This window comes from Pseudoliparis swirei, chromosome 19 (genome assembly GCF_029220125.1).
Source record: "Pseudoliparis swirei isolate HS2019 ecotype Mariana Trench chromosome 19, NWPU_hadal_v1, whole genome shotgun sequence".
In the NCBI taxonomy this organism is placed as follows: domain Eukaryota; kingdom Metazoa; phylum Chordata; class Actinopteri; order Perciformes; family Liparidae; genus Pseudoliparis; species Pseudoliparis swirei.
In genome coordinates, this window is record NC_079406.1 from 419,067 (window position 1) to 434,081 (window position 15,015).

A 15,015-nucleotide genomic window follows, 5' to 3' on the forward strand; every position below is an offset into this window, starting at 1 on the left:
ATTTGATTCTTTTAATAAGCCATGTAACTTGCTATGATCCATTGAACAGGTGTGATACTGGTGTGTTGCCACAGCGTGCCCTTCCTAAATATAGACAGTTAATTAAATGCCCTACTAGAGAGAAGAGCATTCTGGACCACTGCTACACAACAATCAGCAGGGCCTATCACGCCGTCCCTCGAGCTGCACTGGGAAACTCTGACCACGTCATGGTTCATCTGATTCCCTCATACAGGCAGAGACTAAAGCTCTGCAAACCTGTGGTGAGGAAGTTCAAGAAGTGGACCAGTGAGGCTCTGGAGGATCTACGGGCGTGCTTGGACTGTACTGACTGGGATGTCTTCAGGACTGCTACCAACAGCCTGGATGAGTACACAGAGGCTGTAACTACATCAGCTTCTGTGAGGACAGCTGTATTCCATCCAGCTCCAGGGTGAGTTATAACAACGACAAACCCTGGTTCTGGCAGCTCTCAGGAAGCTAAGACTGCAGAAGGACCAGGCATTCAGGAGTGGGGACAAGGACCTGTACACAGAGTCAAAATACAGGTTTAGCAAGGCGGTGAGAGATGCTAAACGACTGGACTCTGAGAAACTGCAACAGCAGCTCTCAGCAAACGACTCTGCTTCTGTCTGGAGAGGCTCAGGCAGATCACCAACTACAAGCCCAAATCACCCCACTCCATGAACAATGTGCTTCTGGCAGACGAGCTCAATGAGTTCTACTGCCGCTTTGAAAGACAATGGAGCAGTCCTGAGACAATCCCCACAGCCCCATCAACAAGCCACAGACCATCAGCCCACCTCCCCAGCCCATCAGGGCTCACACCTCTGGAGCACCCTCCATCAACTCAGCGACCCCTCGTCATCCTGGAGAGAGCCGTCAACAGGCTGTTTAAAAGCAGTACCCCCATAAAGCAGCGGGCCGGACTCCGTCTCCCCTCCACCCTGAAGCACTGTGCTGACCAGCTGTCTCCGGTGTTCACCGACATCTTCAACACCTCCTGGAGACATGCCACGTTCCAGCCTGCTTCAAGGCCTCCACCATCATCCCGTCCCCAAAAGACCCAAGATCACAGGACTCAATGACTACAGGCCCGTCGGCCTGACCTCTGTGGTCATGAAGTCCTTTGAACGCTTGGTCCTGTCACACCTCAAGACCATCACCGACCCACTCCTGGACCCCTGCAGTTCGCCTACAGAGCCAACAGGTCTGCAGACGACACAGTCAACATGGCCCTTCACTACATCCTCCAGCATCTGGACTCTCCAGGAACCTCGCCAGGATCCTGTTTGTGGACTTCAGCTCTGCTTTCAATACAATCATCCGTCCCTGCTGCAGGACAAGCTCTCCCAGCTGCACGTGCCCGACTCCACCTGCAGGTGGATCACAGACTTCCTGACCGACAGGAAGCAGCACGTGAGGCTGGGGAAACACGTCTCAGGCTCCCGGACCACCAGGTTCCCCAAGGCTGTGTTCTTTCCCTCTGCTGTTCTCCTGTACACCAACAGCTGCACCTCCAGTCACCAGTCCGTCAAGCTCCTAAAGTTCGCGGATGACACCACCCTCATTGGGCTCATCTCTGGTGGGGACGAGACCGCCTACAGGTGGGAGACTGACCACCTGGTGACCTGGTGCAGCCAGAACAACCTGGAGCTCAACGCTCTAAAGACAGTGGAGATGGTTGTGGATTTCAGGAGGAATGCAGCCCCACCCGCCCCTCTCATCCTGTGTGACTCCCCCGTCGACGCTGTGGAGTCCTTCCGCTTCCTGGGCTCCATCATCACCCAGGACCTCAAGTGGGAGCTGAACATCGGCTCCATCACCAAGAAGGCCCAGCAGAGGATGTTCTTCCTGAGGCAGCTGAGGAAACTCAACCTGCCAGGGAGAATGATGGTACAATTCTACACGGCCATCGTTGAGTCCATCATCTGCTCCTCCATCACCGTCTGGCACCCTGCAGCCACAGCCAAAGACAAGTGCAGCTGCAGAGCATCATCCGCTCGGCCGAGAGGGTTATCGGCTGCAATCTGCCTTCCCTCCAGGTCCTGTTCACTTCCAGGTCACTGAAGCGGGCCAGAAAGATTGTCGCTGACCCCTCCCACCCTGGACACTCCCTGTTCGAGTCCCTCCCCTCGGGGAGGAGGCTGCGGTCCATCAGGACAAAGACCTCCCGCCACACCAAAAGCTCTTTCCCGTCGGCAGTCGGGCTCATCAATGGAGCCCGGGACTGACTGACTGTCACCCCCAGGACTCGTGTTGATTGTTGATTGTTGTTTGTCATGTCTAAATGTTGCACCTTCCGCCAAATTTTTTTTCCTCGTTTGTGTAAACATTCCTGGCAATAAACCTGTTTCTGATTCTGATTCTGACATGTGCTCCCAGCTCCATGTCACCGATACGCTGACGGCCTGGCCCTTTAAAGTGCTCGGTACTGACGTGCCTGGGGGAGGAGCCTCAGACGAGCAGGTGTTTAGTGATGCAGCCTCACCTGTTCCAGGATGGTGTTGATCCGGTTCACCTCGCAGTCGATCACGAAGCGCTTCTCCTGCCTCCGGTCCATCTCCTCGATGATGCGCTTGAACTCGGCCGCGTCGGTCGTGCCGCTGACCGAGCGGGCGGTCACCTGCCAGTTGTTAGCGACCGCTGCCTCCATGATGGCCTGCAGGACGGAGAAGCCTGGAGAGAGAGAGGAGCCGTCACACTGAGGGCGAGCTCGTCCTGAGGGGACAGGAAGAGTTTCTCCACATCACCAACAGACCAGCGATGATGTCATTGGCTCGGCATCAGTTACATGGCGGCGCTCAGCTCGGTCACGCGAGCTCTGAAGGTGGGGAGGACACGTCTCCTTGGAGCTCATTTCAAGATAAAGACCATGTTCATCCAGTTCATCTCCTCTCCTCTCCTCTCATCTCCTCTCATCTCCTCTCCTCCCATCTCCTCCCATCTCCTCTCCTCTCCTCCCATCTCCTCTCATCTCCTCTCCTCCCATCTCCTCCCATCTCCTCAAATCTCCTCTCCTCCCATCTCCTCTCATCTCCTCTCCTCTCCTCCCATCTCCTCTCCTCCCATCTCCTCTCCTCCCATCTCCTCTCATCTCCTCTCCTCTCCTCCCATCTCCTCCCATCTCCTCCCATCTCCTCTCCTCCCATCTCCTCCCCTCTCCTCCCATCTCCTCAAATCTCCTCTCCTCCCATCTCCTCTCCTCTCCTCCCATCTCCTCTCCTCCCCTCTCCTCTCATCTCCTCTCATCTCCTCTCCTCCCATCTCCTCCCATCTCCTCCCATCTCCTCAAATCTCCTCTCCTCCCATCTCCTCTCCTCCTCTCATCTCCTCTCATCTCCTCTCCTCTCCTCCCATCTCCTCTCCTCTCATCTCCTCTCATCTCCGCTCCTCTCATCTCCTCTCCTCCCATCTCCTCTCCTCTCATCTCCTCTCATCTCCTCCCATCTCCTCCCATCTCCTCTCATCTCCTCTCCTCCCATCTCCTCTCATCTCCTCCCATCTCCTCCCATCTCCTCTCATCTCCTCTCCTCCCATCTCCTCTCCTCTCATCTCCTCTCCTCTCTTCTCCTCCCATCTCCTCTCATCTCCTCCCATCTCCTCCCATCTCCTCCCATCTCCTCTCATCTCCTCCCATCTCCTCCCATCTCCTCTCATCTCCCATCTCCTCTCATCTCCTCTCATCTCCTCTCATCTCCTCTCCTCCCCTCTCCCATCCTCCTCTCCTCTCCATCTCCTCCCATCTCTCCTCTCCCATCTCCTCTCATCTCCTCCTCATCTCCTCTCCCATCTCCTCTCATCTCCTCCATCTCCTCCCATCTCCTCTCATGCATCTCCTCCCATCTCCTCCTCTCATCTCCTCTCTCATCTCCTCTCATCTCCTCTCATCTCCTCTCCTCTCATCTCCTCTCATCTCCTCTCATCTCCTCCCATCTCCTCTCATCTCCTCTCATCTCCTCATCTCCTCCCATCTCCTCCTCATCTCCTCCCATCTCCTCTCATCTCCTCTCATCTCCTCCCATCTCCTCTCATCTCCTCTCATCTCCTCCCATCTCCTCCCATCTCCTCTCATCTCCTCTCATCTCCTCATCTCCTCCCATCTCCTCTCATCTCCTCCCATCTCCTCTCATCTCCTCTCATCTCCTCTCCTCTCCTCTCTTCTCCTCTCATCTCCTCTCATCTCCTCATCTCCTCCCATCTCCTCTCATCTCCTCTCATCTCCTCCCATCTCCTCTCATCTCCTCTCATCTCCTTTCATCTCCTCTCATCTCCTCTCATCTCCTCCACCAGTTACAGATACATAACATGGATGCATAATTCGTTTCCTCCGGCATATGCTGAGCAGCTCCGCCACCAGCTGGAGAGTGTGGCAGAGTTCCCAGCAGTGAGAGCCGCTCACATTAAGAGATGTCGTGCAGATGAACTGGGTCAGGACGCTCTCTGGTGAGGAGAAGGTGGCTGGTGAAGGTAAAGAATGCCGATGAAGCGTTTAGCCACTGTGGTCCCGTTGGGTGTCCGGCGTGCTGTGCGTACAGGTGAACGTGATAGGCGGTTGGTTTCGGCCAATCGCTGCTCCTGAGCAGCCGGAGAGGCAACAACACGTCAAAAGAAAACACAAACTCCTCCAGGAGAAGCTCCAGCGATCTGGAACGATTTATTTGAGTGTCTGGAGTGTTCGGTCTATAAAATCTGTGCATTTACAATTTTCATTTCTGAGGTCTGAGGTGGCAGGAAAACATGAATTATGCAAACTCTGATGTGCAGGAAGGAAACAGTAACCTGTCAATCAGATTACTATCGCAGAGAGCTTTTATTTTGAAATTGCCGATTGGTGGGAGCTCATCTGCCTCCAGCCCCCCTGACCTGAGCGGAAGCCTTTGGGTTCATTTAAGATTCACAGAAGAGGCCATGCCTGCCGAGCGTCGCATCTGTATGGAAATTAAGAGATGGAATCTGCTGGAAGTAAACAGTCCAGGAATGGATTATATATATATCTTTATTCCAGACTCATGGGTCCATAAAACAACAAACACAAATACAACAACAATATATAAAATACAATACGAGGACACCAGTCCAGCCATTGCAGCCAAAAAAATCACTCGGGATTAAAAAACATACAAACATTTGTTCCATTGCTTCCAGAAACAAGAGGAATACCTGGTATCACTCAGTGGGTCAGCCAAGGCTTTTATAACTACATTTTCTGAAACATTTAGTCGACATTTAAATTTATACATAAAATTTCTCAAAACAGCATGAAAAGTGGGAACATTCCGGCTCACAAACATCTGACTTGCACTTGTCCATCTCGGAAGCTTGAGCAGGATTCTGAAGGCATCATTGAAAGCCACCTGCATCTTTTTCATTGTCCCTTGACTATAACTGCACCACAGGTGGGCTGTATAGAGGAGTGCAGTCGGCTCTAAACAGAGCAGTTTGAACGTCTTCTGTCCACATGTGACATTACGTTCCAGCATGTTGGCTTGTGCATCCAGTTTGCAACACTGCCGCTGCACATCGTCATCATCACTGAGGTCCTTCCTGATCATGTGACCCAAATACCTGTATTTCTGAACCACATTTAGCTCCTGGTCTCCCAAAAAGAATGAAGGAAAATGTAGCTTCTGATCCTCCCTGGTTTTTGCTATCATGATAACACTCTTTTTATCGTTGAACTCGATATCATAGTGCACCCCATACCTTGAGCACACTCTGAGCAGTTGCTGTAAGCCAGCACTATAAGGAGACAGGACCACCAAGTCGTCAGCGTAGATGATTAATGAGACGTTCTCCCACCACACATCCTGTCTTACACTTTTTTAACTCCTTAGAGAGGTCATCCATATAGAGATTAAACAGTGCAGAGGACAGTATTCCACCTTGTCGGACACCATGTGTCACTAGGAAGGGTGCAGATACACTCTGACCCCATCTCACTCGCATGGTTTGACGTGCATACCAAAAGTGCAAAATCCTAATTAAATATGGTGGCACCCTACGCTCTTGTAATTTGACAAACAATTTGGAATGATTAATTCGATCAAAAGCTTTAGATGCATCCAGGAAACACATAAATACTGTGGTGTTATGTCTCCTGTACTTACTAACAACTTCCTTCAGTGCATATATACATAAGTCTGTGCTATGTTTACTTTTAAAACCAAATTGATTATCAATGGTTAAGATGTAATCTTGAAGCCTATCTAAGAGGATTCGTTCTAATACTTTAGAAAGTATACTGGCCAGAGCAATTGGTCGATAATTGTCAATGCTAGATATTTTACCGGTTTTATTTTTGATTACTGGCACTAACAACACAGTGAGCATAGAATCAGGAAGTACGCCGTGCATTAACAAACCAGAAAAACATACAGCAAGTAACACTGACAGCCTGTTGCTAGCATGCCTCAGATGTTCTGCTGTTATTTGGTCGAGGCCACATGCTTTGTTCAATGACAATGTTTCAATAGCATACAACACGTCATCAGGTCTAATACACACACCAGCATCATTAGGAACATCACCAATATTAAATGTGTCACTCTTATCACTATTGAAAATGTCCCTATAGTGTTTACTCCACAGCTCTGCAATACTGTCCGAACCAACTGCCCCATCAATACTGGATGGCAGAGGCGTCTTCATGTTATTGACAACTTTAACTTCTTTCCAGAAGTCAAGGGCATTATTCTGCTGAACATGTTTGGCCATGGAGTTTGCCCTCATGGCCTATTCATTTCTTTTAATGAAGCGCACAGCATATTTAAATCGTGCATTTGTGTGTTTCTTATGTTCGCACTCTGGACCATGTCTTGCTTTTCCTGATAAAACCCAGTTTTTAAAAGCTTCTCTAGCTTCTCTATGGAGTTCAGACACATATTCATTCCATCCTGGCCTAAGATTATGTTGTTTAGCCTTTTTTTTACAAAATGATTTGCTTATATTATTTAGACAATTCACAATGTTATCATACATTACACAGAGATTATTATTATGGTTTTGATTTTTACAGTTGATGTTGTCACACAGAATCGCATCAAGCGGTATATCAATATTTCTAAGGCTCTTATTAGTTTGTGAATTGTAATACAATAAATCATCTTCTGTGAGCTTTGACCAATCAACTTTAAAGTGGTGTTCATGGTTATCATCATTACTGGTCAACTCAGGTAGACTCTCAACATGCAATATCATAGAGACAGGGAGTGCTGTAGCTCAGACAAGATGCAACATCCTGGAGACATCGTGAGCATCAGCTGGACACAGTGATGCAGCCAAGACGCGGTACGCCTGCTTCACTGGGAGACGTGGAGCTATTTACTGGCAAGAGCACTTTGCTGGAAAGAACCAACTTATTATCGTGACAAAATTGCATTAGGTGTTGACCAAACAGGGAGTTATTATCTGAAATATCAGCATTCATATCCCCCAAAATAAATATATTTGTATATGCACTTTCTTTGACAAAAGAACTAATAAAAGCGAGCCTATGAAGGTATTCATCCTCGTTTTGGTTACTTTCATAAGGGGTGTACATTCCGCCTACCTCATTGCATTCGGCGGTAATTTTAAAGGAGCTAAACCGACTTGAAGCCGTGTCTATCTTCTGACAGGTTACATCGCGGCACAGTTTATCCCTTAGATACCTCGCCAGAGCCTCGGAGTCCAAATCGGGCGAAAATGTTGTAGCGAACACACTCACCAGTTTAGTCTTTATAGTTTGTATGTTTCCCCCAGCACCAGTTCCAACAATACCAGGAGTCTTCTTCTTTCTTGGAGGATGTAGACGAGCTCCAGGCTGTAATTCAGTGGCAGGTTTCAGGCGGCGACCCTCTCTGACCACACGGCTCCACACAGGTGACATTGCCGCCGCGTCGTTTTTCCGCTCTGCGCTCCAGGGTCCCTCTGCTGCGCTGGCATCCAGGGCGGAGGCCCCAGTCGCCGGCGCTACGCTCCGCATACTCCGGCTCGGTGCCTCCTCGTTCTCGCGGTGAATGGTTGCAACCCCTCGGCTGAGATGATGTTGCTCCAGCACCGAGTTACACCTTCCATACCCGACTCGGGGCCTCCTCGTTAACCTGGCCAATCGGTGCATCCCTTCCGCTCAACACAGGCTGTTCAACCTGGCATATGCGTTGATTCATATCCGCCGTTATCTCTCGGAGATCCTCACAGACATTTGTCTGCATACACATAGCATGTTTCATTGAGGTCATGTCTGTACTTAGACGCTCAATTTTCCCAAGCAGGCAAGAAACATCCAGGGAGTTGAGCGCCACGGGAGGAAATTCATCTATGTAATGAGACACAAAACGAGGGATATCCTCACCCGCCTCATGAAGTAGTTTCAAACAACTCTTTACGTTATTTACGTCTTTTTGTGCCCCTTATGTGCTACAAAGCGTTGACTGGAGCTTGGACAGAGTTCAAAAAGAACTTTCTTTGAACTCTCAATCCAATCCGATCCGAAGTGGTTCACAACTAACAAAATAATATCTGGGCCCCCGCGGCTCTGGGCCCCCGTGGCTCTGGGCCCCCGTGGCTCTGGGCCCCCGCGGCTCTGGGCCCCCGCGGCTCTGGGCCCCCGCTTCCTGCACTACTTCCAGCAGTAGGCCGACAGGAGCTCTAGACACTAGCGAGCTAACTAGCGAGCTAACTAGCGAGCTAACTAGAATGCATGGTCCTCCTCCCGGCTGCTGCTCCTGGAGGAGGAGCCTCCCTGTTCTCGGGGAGGTAAGGCACGTGCACGGAGACTGTTGTCAAGCAGGCAATGCATTCTGGGAACTGCACACACGCCCTCATTGAGCCAACATGAGGCAGCTAGAGACTCTGACCTCTGACCTCTCAGAGGAGCCTCAGCATGACGAGCTGACTGAAGTTTAACGTGAGCATGAAACCACGAACCCGCGTTGACGCCACTCACCTCGGTCGGTGTCGTACAGGTAGACGAACTTCTGCCACTTGTAGTGCGCCAGCAGGCTGAGGACGGCGCCGCGCAGCGCGGGACGCATCTGGATCACGAACTGCACCTCGTTGTCCGTGGGGAAGCTCGGCGTCACGAAGGACGTGTGCAGCGCGCCGCAGAACGACGTCAGCGTGTTCATCGACTTCTTGTCGTAGAAGCCGAAGATGGCGTAGACTCCTCGGGAGAACTGAGAGCAGACTGGGGGGGACATCATTCATTTGACCTTTCAGTCACTTGGAGGTCACTCAGCTGTTTGACCAGGTGCCAATGAGGGACCACCAATAGAAATAATATTTACAGGAACACCAGCGTGACCTTTGGTGACCTTCAGCTTATGAGAGGAACACGTATGAACTCATTGATCTGTGATCAGAGCTCCTCCTCTCGATGGCCGTTGTCATGGAGACCCAGCAGGACGCCAGGGTCTCTGGGCTCCACCACGATGAGACAGAACCGGCACACATCGGGCCGAGGAGTTGAACCATGGGAGGATTTATTTCTAGGAAGGTCAAATGAAGGTCATGAAGGTCATGAAGGTCTCTATCTCTGCCTTGACCAGACCCCTCTACTGGTTCATGGACACATCAGTGGAGAGGTGAGCCTCCATGACCCCTCGACCTCAGGGAGCACCGACAACGACGTGAGGTCAGAAGGTCAGAGAGGACTAGTGTGTGTGTGTGTGTGTGTAGCTGCAGGTCTCTGGCTCCACCAGGAGTCCACGATGATGGAGGAACCCTTCACCTCCTCTCTCTCTTCACCTCCTCTCTCTCTTCACCTCTCTCTCTTCACCTCCTCTCTCTCTTCACCTCTCTCTCTCTTCACCTCCTCTCTCTCTTCACCTCTCTCTCTTCACCTCCTCTCTCTTCACCTCCTCTCTCTCTTCACCTCCTCTCTCTCTTCACCTCCTCTCTCTCTTCACCTCTTCTTCCCACCTCTCTCTCTTCACTCCTCTCTCTTCACCTCCTCTCTCTCTTCCTCCTCTCTCTCTTCCTCTCTCTCTCTCTCTTCTCTCTCTTCACCTCCTCTCTCTCTTCACCTCCTCTCTCTCTTCACCTCTCTCTCTTCACCTCCTTTCTCTCTTCACCTCTCTCTCTTCACCTCCTCTCTCTCTTCACCTCTCTCTCTTCACCTCTGTCTCTCTTCATCTCCTCTCTCTCTTCACCTCTCTCTCTTCACCTCTCTCTCTTCACCTCCTCTCTCTCTTCACCTCTCTCTCTTCACCTCCTCTCTCTCTTCACCTCTCTCTCTTCACCTCTTCTCTTCACTCCTCTCTCTCTCTTCACCTCTCTCTCCTCTTCTCTCTCTTCACCTCTCTCTCTCTTCACCTCCTCTCTCTCTTCACCTCCTCTCTCTCTTCACCTCCTCTCTCTCTTCACCTCTCTCTCTCTTCACCTCCTCTCTCTCTTCACCTCTCTCTCTCTTCACCTCCTCTCTCTCTTCACCTCTCTCTCTTCACCTCTCTCTCTCTCTTCACCTCCTCTCTCTCTTCACCTCTCTCTCTCTTCACCTCCTCTCTCTCTTCACCTCTCTCTCTCTTCACCTCTTCTCTCTCTTCACCTGCGGTATCGCCTGCCTGACGGTAGAAGGGTGAACAGTTTGTGGCCGGGGTGGTTATTGTCTTTCATCATCCGTTTGGCCCTGGCCACGCACCGCTTGGTGTATATGTCCAGGATGGAGGGAAGCTCACTTCCAACGATGTACTGTGCCGACCGCACCACCCTCTGTAGTGCCCTACGCTCCAGGGCGGTGCAGTTCCCGTACCAGACGGTGATGCAACCTGTCAGAACACTCTCGATGGTACTGGTGTAGAATGTTCTGAGGATGCGGGGGGCCATGTTGAATTTCCTCAGTCGCCTAAGGAAATACAGGCGTTGTTGGGCCCTTTTCACCACGTGAGTGGTGTGCGTGGTCCATGTGAGGTCCTCGGAGATGTGCCTTGAGGAACTTGAAGCTGCTGACCCTCTCTACTGCAACTCCGTCTATGGAGATGGGGGTGTGCTCTCCTCTCCGCTTCCTGTATGTGTGTGTATGTGTGAGTATGTGTGTGTATGTGTGTGTGTGTGTGTATATGTGTGTGTATGTGTGTATGTACACTCAAAAAAAGAACTTTTTGGTGTTGTAAATTATACTTAATTAATTGGTATATATTCTACAATGTATTAATACGTTTCACTGATTACTAGACTTTATTAAGTAAAAGTTACACATTTTAATCATACAATAAATTAACTCTGCGGGAAGTGTAAATGTTACTCGCCAATTTCTCATACTGTTTACATGTTTTATAATGACTGAACATAAACTGAAAAAGGTAAGTACATTTTAATTAATCTAAACATCTATTGCGTTTGAATCAATCGACACGCGCAGTTCGCATTCAAGGCGGCAGGAGACGTTGGAGGAGACGTTGGACGAGACGTTGGACGAGACGTTGGAGGAGACGTTGGAGGAGACGTTGGAGAAGCGTTGGAGGAAGCGTTGGAGGAAGCGTTGGAGAGGCGTTGAGCGACGTTGGAGGAGACGTTGGAGAGACGTTGGAGGAGCGTTGGAGAGGCGTTGGGCGAGGCGTTGGGCGAGGCGTTGGGCGAGACGTTGGAGGAGGCGTTGGATGAGACGTTGGAGAGGCGTTGGACGAGATGTTGGGCGAGGCGTTGGGCGAGAGCGTTGGAGGAGGCGTTGGAGAGACGTTGGAGGAGGCGTTGGGCGAGCGTTGGAGAGGCGTTGGAGGAGACGTTGGAGAGGCGTTGGACGAGACGTTGGACGAGACGTTGGACGAGACGTTGGACGAGACGTTGGAGGAGACGTTGGACGAGACGTTGGCGGAGAGCTTCATGCCAGAACAAGTAAGTCGTCTCTACTTTTTTGAAAATATATGGTCCGTCTGGTTCTCCATAGGTTTCATTACCGTAGTTGTTATCGTGTATCTTAAAGGATGGACAATTATGTGGGCTTCTAAGAATTTGCTAAATCTCTGGCGCAGTTGATAGCTAACGTAAACGTAAAGCAGCGATTTCGCCCAGTAAGTCGTCTCTTGTGAAAATATATGGTCTGTGCGCGTGTGAGAGAGAAAGACGTTTGCGAGGCGCAATATTCCAACGGCTGCCGGCTTCATGTTAGTAACGCTTGGTACATTGTTTGAACAGACTGAAATAAGACTGAAACATGCTAGCTATGACAGCGCTGTGTTAGCTGTGTTTGCTGTCTGGTTCTCCGTCGGTTTCATTCAGTGGCGGCTGGTGAAACTCTTTTTGGTGGGGGGCGCAGTTGGGCGGCGCGGTTTAAATAGCACTCAACAATGAGAAGAAACAAGGCTTTGAGTTGAATATTGTAAAAAACAAAGCTTTATTTCAAGAACACAGCGTGCTCAACTGACTCCTGCTCGGTCGGAAGTGCAACTGAAGCCTCGCCATCGAGACACAACTCATGGAGTAGATGGTGGTGTTCGCCGTACTCTTTCCTTTCTTTTTTTAAATATCTTGAACTCAAAATCAACGGTTGGTTGCGCATGAGTCCGCTCCAGGTACACCGCGCTGTTTTGCCGGCAGGTTTTGACAAGGCGTTTTGGTGCGGCTGTACACGCCACGCACGTTTGGCCAGCGCCCGTAAAAGGGGGCGGGGCTTTCTCTCAGTGATGATGAGTGGCGATATATTATTTGTAGTCACATTTAACTCAAGTGGTTGTTGACAGGGGCTTACTCCTACTCTGTTGCTTCTATGTTCCTCCACACTCCATGCTTCCACAAATGAGTCTTGCTTTCACTGTTTCTGCAGATGTATGCAGTTCATTTTGCATGAACAAGGGGTTCAGTATTGACAACATATTTATCTATTCACAGAACCAAAGCATTGGAATGAAACGAGAAACTATTATCCGCAGCCTTATCCTGTACCTTGGTGAGAAAGAGGAGGCGTTATTTGAAGACTGCCTGGTAAGTTTTTTAAATGTATTTATTCTTTTTATTGGATCAAAGTTTGTGTAATGTTTAATTAGCTGTTAGTTAATTAATATGTTGATACCATTGTCTAAATTCTTATTGTATGTTATATACAGGTGGACAGCCGCAGTGATGCATCTCAACACATCGTGAGGATCGTGGTTGTCCGTGGCACCGATGGAGAAGATCCCGTTGACGTATCGATCCTCCTTGAAGGCGAGGAGATGTTGGCGGGATGCGATTTATTTACTAAAAGACTGGTTTTAAGGATCGTACAAGGGTTATTGGCACGGTGACAATTTCCTCTTGTGAAGGTTTTGGAGGGTATTTCCCCCCATGACCTCAAAGTCTTATATCAAGGTAGATATAATATATTTAATATAAAGCAGTAGGGTTATATTTGAGAGACAATTGGGAGGTCAAGGGTCAGTCTGCAGAGTATGCGTGCATGTGTATTTGTGTGTGTGTGTGAGTGTGTCTCTCTGCCTGTGTGTGTATGTATGTGAGTGTCTGTGTGTGTGTGTGTGTCTGTCATTCTGTGTGTGTGTGTGCGTATGAGTGTGTGTGTGTGAATATGTGTGTGTCTCTCTGTGTGTGTGTGTACGTATGTCAGTGTATATGTGTTTCTGTCAGTGTGTGTGTGTGTGTGAAGCGATGTATTAGTTTGCATGCATATCTGTCACACCGTGTTGAAGCTTGTCTTGTCTTGGGTTTTTGTCTCGTAACTTCCTGTTTTATTTTGAAGTCTAACTCTCCTCTCGTTTCAGGTCACTTGCCCTTCCTCATGTGTCACCGGTCTGATTGTTTCCACCTGTTCCCCATTACCCTCATGTGCTTATAGTCTGCGTCTTCCCTCCGTCACCTGTGCCACAGACTGAGACGTCCGACCTAAGCGCCGTACCTCCCTGCTACCACCACCTCCGAGAGGCTTTTAACAAGACCAAGGCCATGTCACTTCCCCCACACCGGCCTTATGATTGCGCCATAGACCTGGTTTCGGGCTCCCCCATTTCGGGCTCCCAGCCATGAAAGAGTACATAGAGTCATCGCTGAGGACGGGGCTTATTCGTCCTTCGTCATCAGCAGCGGGGGCCGGATTCTTTTTTGTAGGGAAGAAGGACGGCTCCCTTAGACCCTGCATCGATTACAGCCCCCTCAATGCCATCACCATTAAGAATCGTTACCCCCTACCTCTCATGACATCAGTTTTTGACCAACTGCAACAGGCTAAGGTATTTACCAAGTTAGATTTCATAGCTTATCATTTAGTCAGGATCAGAGAAGGAGATGAATGGAAGACAGGATTTAATACTCCTAGCGGCCACTATGAGTACTTAGTGATGCCTTTTGGACTCACCAATGCCCCAGCTGTATTCCAGGCTATGATCAATGATGTACTCCGGGATTTTTTAGACCAGTTTGTGTACGTTTACCTGGACGATATTCTCATTTACTCACCAGATCTAGATACTCACAGAAAGCATGTGTCCCAGGTTCTCCAACGATTGTTAGAAAACAGACTCTGTGAAGGCAGAAAAGAGTGAGTTTCATGCCGACACCATCTCCTTCCTGGGCTTCATTGTAGCTCCTGGAAGGGTACAGATGGATCCGGCTAAAGTCCGCGCTGTGGCCGAATGGCCCACACCTGATAGCCGCAAAAAGGTCCAGCAGTTCCTCGGTTTTGCTAACTTTTATAGGCGGTTTATCAGAGGCTTCAGCGCAATAGCAGCTCCGCTCCATGCACTCACCTCCACGAAGGAGCGCTTCCTCCGGTCCCCGGAGGCGGAGGCAGCCTTTCAGCACCTCAAGACCCGCTTCACCACGGCTCCCATCCTCACGATGCCTGATCCCCAGCGGTAGTTTGTGGTCGAGGTGGACGCCTCCAACGAGGGGATTGGAGCAGTCCTGTCCCAGCGGTCTGAACAGGACGGTAAGATGCATCCCTGCGCCTTCTTGTCGCAGCGTCTGTCGCGGGCGGAGCGGAACTATGATGTCGGCAACCGGGAGCTGTTGGCGGTCAAGCTGGCCTTGGAAGAATGGAGGCACTGGCTTGAGGGAGCAGAACACCCGTTTATCGTCTGGACCGACCATAAGAACCTGGAATATATA

The 15,015-nt window shown here is 50.0% G+C and overlaps 1 protein-coding gene across 1 annotated transcript in view; it reads right to left on the bottom strand.

Annotated features, from left to right (window-relative positions):
- Positions 1-15,015, bottom strand: part of LOC130210077 (glutamate receptor 3-like) — a 61,180-nt gene that overhangs the window by 40,922 nt on the left and 5,243 nt on the right. Inside the window, exons 3-4 of the mRNA XM_056440059.1 lie at positions 8,930-9,169; positions 2,492-2,679 (exon numbers count right to left, since the gene is read on the bottom strand). Of these exons, the coding sequence (XP_056296034.1) occupies positions 2,492-2,679; positions 8,930-9,169 (428 nt within the window). The remainder of the gene's footprint in view (positions 1-2,491; positions 2,680-8,929; positions 9,170-15,015) is intronic.